We start from the raw sequence: 12,287 nt of genomic DNA on the forward strand, positions 1-12,287 counted from the left end.
CCAAAGAAAAATGGAGAGACATACCATGTTAATGGATTGGAAAACTCAATAAAGATATCAGTTGTCTCCAACTGATATACAAGTTTAATGCAGTTCCTATCAAAATCCCAACAAGATTTTTGTAGTTATACATAAGTCTAAAACTAACATGTAAAAGCACAAAAACTAGAATAGCTAAAACAATTTTGAACAGGAATGAATTGGGAGGAATCACTTTCAGTAGTAACACAAACATTCCATACAAGTATTAAAAAACGATATTTTCCAAAGGTGCAAAAGTATTTCAGTGGAGGAAGGAGAGTTTTTTATACAAATTAGATAACCACCAACGAAAGAAATGAATCTTGACCTAAGTGTCATTTCTGGTGCAAAATTTAACTCAAAAAGAATCACAGATTTAAGTGACAAATGTGAAACTAGAAAAAATTACTAATAAAACGCTGGAAGGAAGCCTTTGAGACTAAGGCTTGGTGAAGTGTTCATAAATATGACATCAAAAGCATGATCCCTAAAAGAAACTTTTACTCTTTGAAAGTCCCTGTTAATAGGATGAAAAGACAAACTACAAATTGGGAGATAGTATTTGCAAACCACATGTCCTAACAAAGGACTATTACTTAGAATAAAGAACTCTCAAAACACAACTGTAAAAACAAACAAAAAATCCAATTAGAAAATCTTAGGCCTAATTCTAAGTAGACTTAGCCTGTCCTTTGCAGGGATAAGTTTCATAGGGGCAAACCTCAAGATAAAGGGCTCAGCCTATTAATTTGGTTGTCCCCACTGCTTGTGAGAATATCAGGAATTCTTCAGATGGGGAAGTTGAATTTTTCCCCCTTTTTCCCCATTCCCCCGTGGGGACTTTGCAAATACTTCTTTATTCACTGTTCAAATCACTCTGGGATTTATCAGGGCATCACACAAACCTACAAATCAACAAAATCTCATGCCCTATTCAAGATTCTATGTACTTATGGTGTTCAATTAAACTGACCATACAACTTAAATTAGGAAATACATTAGTCAGAATATAAATTTTGCACCAAATAAATATTTCTCCCTTTAGTCTCACACAGAAGTTGAAGTTTTAAAATATGAATAACCATCTATTTTCAACACCCTGCAAAACTAACATTCCTTTGTTCTTCCTCACACAAAAGCATTTTTTAATGTATAGATTTCATCACTATCATTGTGCACTCTAGGCATTCCTAAATTATACCATCTCAGTCTTTATCATCCTGCTTTCTTCTCATTACTTGTCTGTGTGGTATATGTTTTTCCATCCTTTTACTTTCAACTAATTATATTTTAAGTATATTATATCTGAAGTTCCTTGTAGATAGCATATAGTTGGGTTATGTGTTTTTTATCCACTCTGCAAATCTCTTTATTTTAATTACTACATAACTATATAAAAATTACATTATTTGAAATAATGTAATTATTAATATGTTAGGTCTTAAGCCCACCGTTTTATTTTCTATTTGTTCTTGCTTTTCATTTGTCTGGAGTTTTTTTTGTTTTTTTGTTTTTTTTTCCACATGGGCAGGCACAGGGAATCAAACCCGGGTCTCCAGCATGGCAGGTAAGGACTCTGCCTGCTGAGCCACTGTGGCCCACCCCATTTGTCTGGTTTTTATTCCCTCTGCCTTTTTATGGGTTGTTTGAACATATTTAAGAATTACATTTTTATATATCTGTATTATTTTTTTTTAGTGTACCTCTTTGTGTAGGTTTTTTGTGGTTGTTCTAGGTATTACATTACACATATATAACTTATCATAGTCTATCACTAGTGTCAACATTTTACCAGTTCAGGCAAGATGTAGAAACCTTACCTTCCTTTAAATCTCTTTACCCTCCCATTTATAATATAATTGTCTTACCTACTTCTTTTACATACATTGAGAACCATATCAGTCAATGTCATAATTTTTGCTTCAACTGCAAACATAATTTAGAAAATTCAGCAGGAGAAGGAACATCTATGTTTTCCCATATTTTTGTTCTTTGCATTTTTCTTTCTTCTGAGAGATTCACTGATTTGCTTAACTTGAGTTTTGATATCTTATGACTTATTCAGTTCCCAAAGATTGTTAATCTGAGAAAATAGACTAGTTATCTGTAAATATAACAATTGAAATGATAGTGTTGAAAAAGGAGGTCTTATTCTGAACTAGATACTTTTTTGGGGGATCTGTAGGACCCTATCAGTACTTAGCAAATCTAATGCTTTTGGGGGAGAGTGATGCGAATACAAATAAAGAGCTATTAAAGAAGGGGCTGAGTAAACACCAAACTTCCTTCCAGGTTGACAAGTCTATAATTTATTAGTGAAATTCCTGATTATCACCATAGGGTGTTAGAAAGGTTTTAATCCACATCCTTTAGTTAACTGACATACCTTTTTCTAAAGATTCTTGGAAAAAAAGTAATTTTGAAGAGGTTTAACTCCTGCATAATCTTTCCAATGTTGTTATAATTTTAAAACAATTACTGTCATCCTGACTAATTCTATTACAAAGAGAAAAATATTGACTGTTTGGGGGTTTGCTTTCTTTATAAGGCACAAGACCTAAATGTCATCGAAGAAGTGATTCGAATGATGTTAGAGATCATCAATTCCTGCCTGACGAATTCTCTTCACCACAATCCAAACTTGGTGTATGCACTGCTTTACAAACGAGATCTCTTTGAACAATTTCGAACTCATCCTTCCTTTCAGGATATAATGCAAAATATCGATCTGGTAAGTTTAAACGGAGATATTTATTGTCATTCTTTGAGTATTAAAGAAAAGAAAACTTGATTTAACAAACCTTGGTAAGTACTACAACAGTAAGACTACTTCTTTCTTGTTAACTGTATTTGCATTCTATTTTGATATAACAATTGTTGCATTGAATACTTGTCTGTTTTTAATAGAATTTAGTTCATACTTTGTGCAGTTCTATATTTTGTTATTTTTATTTAACATTATTTAGATCATCAGCATTGTTCTGTGATATCAATTCTTTGAATATCTCAAATTTAATGCTGTATAACCTGTATTGTCAATGTCCTAAAATATATTTCACCATTATCCTCTTTTGCTTATTTTTATTTCTCCCAATATTTTATGATTCATAATTAATGAACAGTTTGTAAATAAGTAATATCACTTTAAAAATTTTTTTTGGTAGAGAGGAGTAGAAATAGAATTTTACTGGGTCAGAGGGTATCTATATATATATTTTTTTAACTTTTATTAATAAAACCAATCAATATACAATATAAACATTCTGTTTTTTAACGCATAGTTGTATATTCATCATCATGATCATTTCTTAGAACATTTGCATCAGTTCAGAAAAAGAAATAAAAAGAGAAAGGAAAAAAATTCATACATACCATACCCCTTACCCCTCCTTTTCATTGATCACTAGCATTTCAATCTACTAAATTTATTTTAACATTTATTCCCCTTATTATTTATTTATTTTTAATCCACATGTTTTACTCATCTGTCCATAAAAAAAAAGCATCAGATACAAGGTTTTCACAATCACACAGTCACATTGCAAAAGCTATATCATTATACAATCATCTTCAAGGAACATGGCTACTGTAACACAGTTCTACATTTTCAGGCAGTTCCCTCCAGCCTCTCTGTTATGCCTTAACTAAAAACGTGATATCTGTTTAATGCATGAGAATAATTAACCTCTCGACTCTGTTTGGAATCTCTCAGCCATTATTTTGTCTCTTTTCTCTCTTCCCCCTTTTAGTCAAGCAGGTTTTCTCAGTCCCTTGGTGCTGAGTCCCAGTTCATTCTAGGATTTCTGTCCCACATTGCCCGGAAGGTCCACACCCCTGGGGGGCATGTCCCATGTAGAGAGGGGTAGGGCAGTGAGTTGGCTTGTCATGTTGGCTGAGAGAGAGAGGCCACATCTGAGTAACAAAAGAGGTTCTCTGGGAGTGACTCTTAGGCCAAATTTTAAGTAGGCTTAGCCTATCCTTTGTGGGGTTGAGTTTCATGTGAACAAACCCCAAGATTGAGGGCTTAGCCTACTGCTTTGGTTGTACCCACTGCTTGTTAGAATATCAAGAATTCTCTACTTGGGGAAGTTGAATTTCCCCCTTTCTCATCATTCCCCCTCAAGGGAACTTGGCAAATGCTTTTTTATTCACTGTTCAACTCCTTCTGGGATTTATCAAGGCATCCCTCTGGACAAACCTACAAAATCTCATGCCCTACTCAAGGTTTCATGTACTTATAGTATTCAGTTAAGCTGTCCACATAAATTATATGAAGAAATGCACTAGTCAAAACATAAATTTTGTACCAAATAAACATTTTTTGCTTTAGTGTCACACATAAATTAATGTTTTAAGATATTAATTACCATCTATTTTCAACACCCTGCATTATTGACATTCCTTTGTTCTTCCTCACGCAAAACATTTTTAAATTTGTACATTTAGTCACTATCATTATACACTCTAGGCATTCCTAGATTATACCATCTCAGTCTTTATCATCTGTCTTTCCTTCTGATTTCATTTGTGCCCCCAGGCCTCCTCCCTATCATTCTCACATTCAGCTTCATTCAGTGTTCTAACATTATGTATTTCAGTTAGGTAGTATTGTGCTGTCCATTTCTGAGTTTTTGAATCAGTCCTGTTGCACAGTCTGTATCCCTTCAGCTCCAATTACCCAATATCTTACCCTATTTCTATCGCCTGATGGTCTCTGTTATCAACGAAATATTCCAAGTTTATTCACTAATGTCAGTTCATTCAGTGAGACCATACAGTATTTGTCCTTTAGTTTTTGGCTAGTCTCACTCAGCATAATGTTCTCAAGGTCCATCCATGTTGTTACATACTTCATAAGTTTATTCTGTCTTAAAGCTGCATAATAGTCCATCGTATGTATATACCACAGTTTGTTTAGCCATTCGTCTGTTGATGGACATTTTGGCTGTTTCCATCTCCTTGCAATTGTAAATAATGCTGCTATAAACATTGGTGTGCAAATGTCCATTCGTGTCTTTGCCCTTATGTCCTCTGAGTAGATACCTAGCAATGGTATTGCTGGGTCATATGGCAATTCTATATTCAGCTTTTTTGAGGAACTGCCAAACTGCCTTCCACAGCGGTTGCACCATTTGCCATTCCCACCAACAGTGAATAAGTGTGCCTCTTTCTCCACATCCTCTCCAGCACTTGTCATTTTCTGTTTTGTTGATAATGGCCATTCTGGTGGGTGTGAGATGATATCTCATTGTGGTTTTGATTTGCATTTCTCTGATGGCCAGGGACATTGAGCATCTCTTCATGTGCCTTTTGGCCATTTGTATTTCCTCTTCTGAGAAGTGTCTCTTCAAGTCTTTTGCCCATTTTGTAATTGGGTTATCTGTCTTTTTGTTGTTGAGTTAAACAGTCTCTTTATATATTCTGATATATTGTTTCCAAATATTGTCTCCCATTCTGTAGGCTGTCTTTTTGCTTTCTTGACAAAGTTCTTTGATGCACAAAAGTGTTTAATTTTGAGGAGTTCCCATTTCTTTCTTTCTTTCTTCAATGCTTGTGCTTTTGTTGTAAGGTCTAGGAAACCACCTCCTAATATACGATTTATAAGATATTTCCCTACATTTTCTTCTAACAGTTTTATGGTCTTAGATCTAATGTTTAGGTCTTTGATCAATTTTGAGTTAATTTTTGTATTGCGTGTGAGATATGAATCCACTTTCATTCTTTTGCATGTGGATATCCAGTTCTCTAGGCACCATTTATTGAAGAGACTGTTCTGTCCCAGGAGAGTTGGCTTGACTGCCTTATCAAAGATCAGTTGTCCATGGATGAGAAGGTCTATATCTGAACACTCTATTAGATTCCATTGGTCGGTATATCTTTCTTTATGCCAGTACCATGCTGTTTTGACCACTGTAGCTTCATAATACGCCTTAAAGTCAGGTAGTATGAGATCTCCAACTTCATTTTTCTTTCTCAGGTTACTTTTAGCTATTCGTGGCACCCTGTCCTTCTACATAAATTTGGTTATTGGTTTTCTTTTTCTGAAAAGTAAGTTTTTGGGATTTTATTTGGTATTGCATTGAATCTGCAAATCAATTTAGGTAGTATTGACATGTTAACTATATTTAGTCTTCCAATCCATGAACATGATATGCCCTTCCATTTATTTGGGTCTTCTGTGATTTCTTTTAACAATTTCTTACAGTTTTCTCTGTATAGATCTTTTGTCTCTTTAGTTAAATATATTCCTAAATATTTTATTCTTTTGGTTGCAATTGTAAATGTAATTTTTTTCATGATTTCCTCTTCAGATTGTTCATTACTAACATATAGAAACTGCAAATTTTTTATTGTTCATCTTGTAACCTGCAACTTTCCTGTACTCATTTATTAACTCTAGTAGTTTTGCTGTGGATTTTTCAGGGTTTTCAACATATAGTGTCATATCATCTGCAAACAGTGAAGGTTTTACTTCTTCCTTTCCAATTTTGATGCCTTGTAATTCTTCTTCTTGTCTAATTGCTCTGGCTAGAACTTCCAACACAGTGTTGAATAACAATGGTGATAGTGGACATCCTTGTCTTGTTACTGATCTTAGGGGCAAAGTTTTCAGTTTTTCCCCATTGAGGACGATGTTAACTGTGGGCTTTTCATATATTCCCTTTATCATGTTGAGGAAGTTCCCTTCTATTCCTATCCTTTGAAGTATTTTCAACAGGAAAGGATGTTGAATTTTGTCAGGTGCCTTTTCTGAATCAATCGAGATGATAACATGGTTTTTCTGCTTTGATTTGTTGATATGGTTTATTGCATTAATTGATTTCCTTATGTTAAACCATCCTTGCATACCTGGAATAAATCCTACTTGGTCATGCTGTATAATTCTTTTAATATGCTGTTGGATTCGATTTGCAAGACTTTTCTTGAGGATTTTGCATCTATATTCATAAGAGATTGGTCTATAGTTTTTTTGGGGATTTTTTTGTAATATCTTTGTCTGGCTTTGGTATGAGAGTGATGTTGGCTTCGTAGAATGAGTTAGGTAGCTTTCCCTCCTCTTCAGTTTTTTTGAAGAGTTTGAGCAGGATTGGTACTTATTCTTTCTTGAATGTTTGGTAGAATTCACATGTGAAGCCATCTGGTCCTGGATTTTTCTTTTGGGGGAGCTTCTTAGTGACTGATTCTTGAATGTTTGAAGGAATTTACATGTGAAGCCGTCTGGTCCTGGACTTTTCTTTTTGGGAAGCTTCTTAATGACTGATTCAATCTCTTTACTTGTGATTGGTTTGTTGAGGTAGTCTATTTCTTCTTGAGTCAGTGTTGGTTGTTCATGTCTTTCTAGGAAGTTGTCTGTTTCATCTACATTGTAGAGTTTATTAGCATAAAGTTGTTCATAGTATCCTCTCATTACTTCCTTTATTTCTGTGGGGTCAGTGGTTATGTCTCCTCTTCCATTTCTGATCTTTTTAGTTTGCATCCTCTCTCTTCTTCTTTTTGTCAACCATGCTAAAGGTTCATCAATCTTATTGATTTTCTTATAGAACTAACTTCTGGTTTTGTTGATTTTCTCAATTTTTTTCCTGTTCTCAGTTTCATTTATTTCTGTTCTAATCTTCATTATTTCTTTCCTTTTGCTTGCTTTGGGGCTAGTTTGCTGTTCTTTCTCTAGTTCTTCCAAGTGGACAGTTAATCCCTCAATTTTTTATATAGGCATTTAGGGCAATAAATTTCCCTCTTAGCACTGCCTTTGTTACATCCCATAAGTTTTGATATGTTGTGTTTTCATTTTCATTTGCCTCGAGATATTTACTGATCTCTCTTGTAATTTCTACCTTGACCCACGGGAAGAAACAACGGGGGTTGTTTAAGAGTGTGTTGTTGAGCCTCCACATATTTGTGAATTTTCTGGCATTCTGCCTATTATTGATTTCCAACTTCATTCCTTTATGATCTGAGAAACTGTTTTGTATGATTTCAATCTTTTTAAATTTATTGAGACTTGCTTTGTGACCCAGCATAAGGTCTATCTTTGAGAATGATCCATGAGCACTTGAGAAAAAGGTGTATCCTGCTGTTGTGGAGTGTAATGTCCTATAAATGTTTGTTAAGTCTAGCTCATTTATTGTAATATTCAAATTCTCTGTTTCTTTATTGATCCTCTGTCTAGATGTTCTGTCCATTGATGAGAGTGGGGAATTGAAGTCTCCAACTATTATGGTAGATGTGTCTATTTCCCTTTTCAGTGTTTGCAGTGTTTGCCTCATGTATTTTGGGGCATTCTGGTTCGGTGCATAAATATTTGTGATTGTTATGTCTTCCTGTTTAATTGTTCCTTTTATTAGTACATAGTATCCTTCTTTGTCTCTTTTAACTGTTTTACATCCGAAGTCTAATTTGTTGGATATTAGTATAGCTACTCCTGTTCTTTTCTGGTTGTTATTTGCATGAAATATCTTTTCCCATCCTGTCACTTTCAACCTATGTTTATCCTTGGATCTAAGGTGCTGTTCTAGTTTGCTAGCTGCCAGAATGCAATATACCAGAGATGGGATGGCTTTTTAAAAAGGGGAATTTAATAAGTTGCTAGTTTACAGTTCTAAAGCCAAGAAAATGTCCCAGAAACCAAGTCTATAGAAATGTCCAATCAAAGGCACCCGGGGAAAGATACCTTCAAGAAGGCCAATGAAGTTCACAATTTCTTTCTCAAATGGAAGGACACATGGCGAACACAGTCAGAGTTTCTCTCTCAGCTGGAAGGGCACACAGCGAGCAAGGCTTTATCTGCTAGCTTTCTCTCCTGGCTTGCTGTTTCATGAAACTCCCTGGGAGGTGTTTTCCTTCTTCATCTCCAAAGGTCACTGGCTGGTGGACTTGGGCTTCTCTTGGCTATATCGTTCTGCTCTACTCTCTCTGAATCTCTCTCTCCAAAATATTTCCTCTTTTATAGGACTCCAGTAAACCGATCAAGACCCACCCAAATGGGTTGGAGATATGTCATCACCTAATCCAGTTTAACAACCACTCTTGACTAAATCACATCATCCAGGGAGATGATCTGATTACAGTTTCAAATATACAATATTGAATAGGGATTATTCTACCTTTATGAAATGGGATTTTGATTAAAACATGGCTTTTCTAGGGGGCAGACATCCTTTTAAACCAGTTGTGTTAGTTAGATTCAGTTGTCAACTTGGCCAGGTGAGCATACCTAGTCTTGTTGCTGCGGACATAAGCCAATGGTATGTGAACCTCATCTGTTGCTAATTACATCCACAGTCAGCTAGGAGGCGTGTCTGCTGCAATGAGTGACGTTTGACTTAATTGGCTGGTGCTTAAATGAAAGAACGCAATGTAGCACAGCTAAGCAGCTCGGCATTCCTCATCTCGGCACTAGTAGCTCAGCCCAGGCCTTTGGAGATGCAGAAAGAAGTCACCCCGGGGAAAGTCGTTGGAACCCAGGGGTCTGGAGAGAAGACCAGCAGAGACCATCCTGTGCCTTCCATGTAAGAAAGAACCTCAGTGGAAAGTTAGCTGCCTTTCCTCTGAAGAACCAACAAAATAAATCCCCTTTTATTAAAAGCCAATCCGTCTCTGGTGTGTTGCATTCCAGCAGCTAGAAAACTAGAACACCAGCACAGATGCGTTTCCTGTAGACAGCATATAGTTTTTTAATCCATTCTGCCAGTCTGTGTCTTTTGATCAGTGAGTTTAATCCATTAACATTTAGTGTTATTACTTTCAGTGATAATTTCCTCCATTAGTTTTTCTCCCCATTTTCCCTTCTCCTCACCTTCTGGGACACCCACAACATGTATATTCATCTACTTCATGTTGTCATTCAATTCCTTAGTCCCTGCTCATATTTTTCCATTCTTATCCCTATATTTTCTTTTGCTTGTCAGATTTCAAATGTCCTGTTCTACCATTCACTAATCCTATCTTCTGCCTCTTGAAATCTGACATTGTAGGTTTCCATTGTTTTTTTTATCTCTTCTGCCTTTCATTCCCGTAAGTTCTGTGATTTGTTTTTTCAGACTTTCAGTTTCTTCTTTTGTTCATTACTTGCCTTCTTTATATCCTCCCTCAATTCACTGTTTTGATTTTTGATGAGGTTTTGCATGTCTGTTTGAACATTCTGAATTAATTGTTTCAACTCCAGTATCTCATTTGAATTGTTGGTTTGTTCCTTTGACTGGGCCATATCTTCAGTTTTCCTATTATGATTCGTTATTTTTTCTGACTTCTAGGCATTTAATTACCTTAATTAGTTTATTCTGGAGATCATTTTCAGTTTTTTTAACCTCGAGTTTTCTTGCTGGATGACTTTGTTGTCTGTTCTTTGACCTGCAGTTCAGCTTATTCTGGACCTCTAGCTTAGGTTTTTTTTAACAGAGCATTTTTCACTTCTTGTTTTCTTGTTTCTTGCCCTGCCTGTATGGTGCCTTATTTCCCTGCTTAGGAGGGTCTTCTTAGGTATTATAGACCTCAGCCAGATTTTCCCAGACCAAACTGGCCTCCTATCAGGAGGAAAGAGTCACCTTTGTCAGTTTTCCTTAAGGGTGAGACCCAGCAAATTGAAAGACTTTGCTATGAATCCTCTTGGGCTCTCCATTTTTCCTACCCTACCCAGTATGTGATGCTTGTCTGCCTGTGTGTCCCACCAGTATAAGGTGATGCGGTACCTTTAACTTCAGCGTACTCTCCCTGCTGGGAGCGTGGTAGAGACAGAGGAGAGGTTGTAGGCTGGTTTTAATCCCTTTGCTTTTCCAGACTCTGGAGTCTGAACTCCTTGAGGGAAGATTCCACCTGAGCTGGGCCCCAGCCTCTCCTGGGAAAGACACAGGCTCCAGACAAACACTCAAACAAGCTTAATTCTGCATATGCCTGGGGCAGTGGAGCCCGAGAAGCCTTAGAGCTGTATCCAAACAGCAGTCAAGCTGTAGAAACACAGCCACCAAAACGAAAGAGAAAAATCCTTTTCAAAGCAGGATCCCCGTTCCTCAGGCTTGCCAATGAAGAGCTTAAGTTGGTACATTGCTCTGAGGTTCTGCAGGTCCTGTGTACCCCCTCCTTTCCTTCAGGACCCAGACCTTTTCAAATCCAAAAAAACCTGTGCTTTGTTTTTTTTTTTTTTTCTCTTTCCATCAAAAACTAGTGACCTCAGCTTTACCTTGAGGTTCAGCTGAGCTCGGGGCCTATTTTTAGTAGTCAGAATTTGTTAATTAATTCCATGATTGGAGTTTGGTTGTGCTCAGCCCCTGCTGCTGGTAAACTCTCTTTCCTTTCCCCTCTGGGAAGCAGCCTGTGGGGGAGGGGCACCAGCTGCTGTGGCTTGGGGAACTGACGGTTCTGGGTAGATTTGCAGCCAGTCCATCTGGTCCGGACTGGTGTATGATGGCCCCAGCAGTTGTTCTGTACTGTTCCTGGCTATTTATTAGCTGTTCAGGAGGAGGAACTAAATCCCACACCTTCTAAGCTGCCATCTGGGCCCTCCTTCCACCTCTATTCTGTATATATATTTTCAAAGCTCAACTTATACTGCCAAATTGCTTTCCAGAAATATTATATAATTTATGCATTGTATATAATCTTATACTTACACAAGTGATCTGTGCGAGGGTTTTTCTCACTACATTCTTGCCGCATTGAGTATTATAATTATTTTACTATTTATCTTTTATAACAAAAAATGGTATTTCATTAATGTTTTTATTTGAGTTTCTATAATTACTAGGGTGGTTGGACATTTTTCACAGGTCAATGAACCTTAGCTTCATGCCCTTTTTAAAAAATGTTTTTGCTAAATTCTCTTTTGTTATATTCATGTTTTTCAATTCAGTTTGGTCCCACAATTATTTATTGATTGGCTGATAAAATTCACAGTGCTAGGCACAAGAGTGCACAAAGAGCCAACTTGCCTGTTCATGTATTACTTATATTTAGGAAGACCTTCAATAATTAAATTACCACACCAATAAAATATTATTTGAGTCCTATAGTAAGCTTCTTACTTACAGTTTTTTAAGAATACAATTTTTGTGTCTTTCTCTGTGAAGGCAGTATTTACTTGCTAAGAGTGAGTTGGAATGAATGGGAGAAGTTTGGAAAATGAATAAGATTTGAAATATCATTTTTACCAGAGAAACAGCAGAATTACTGGATAGTGGTAGTGATCCACTTAATGCTTTGCTGATGAAATTGGTTCATCCACGTAGTACAGGATGACTGTAGTTTGATTATTTTTACTGCTAAATAATAGCTAT

At 36.3% G+C, this 12,287-nt stretch overlaps 1 protein-coding gene across 5 annotated transcripts in view; it reads left to right on the top strand.

Annotated features, from left to right (window-relative positions):
- DYM (dymeclin) overlaps nucleotides 1-12,287 on the top strand; it is a 603,069-nt gene that overhangs the window by 480,154 nt on the left and 110,628 nt on the right. For all 5 annotated transcript variants that reach the window (XM_077135504.1, XM_077135505.1, XM_077135503.1 and 2 more), the window contains one exon: nucleotides 2,570-2,752. In XM_077135504.1, coding sequence (XP_076991619.1) covers nucleotides 2,570-2,752 — 183 coding nt within the window. The remainder of the gene's footprint in view (nucleotides 1-2,569; nucleotides 2,753-12,287) is intronic.

Source organism: Tamandua tetradactyla, chromosome 18, assembly GCF_023851605.1.
Source record: "Tamandua tetradactyla isolate mTamTet1 chromosome 18, mTamTet1.pri, whole genome shotgun sequence".
Classification (NCBI taxonomy): Eukaryota; Metazoa; Chordata; class Mammalia; order Pilosa; family Myrmecophagidae; genus Tamandua; species Tamandua tetradactyla.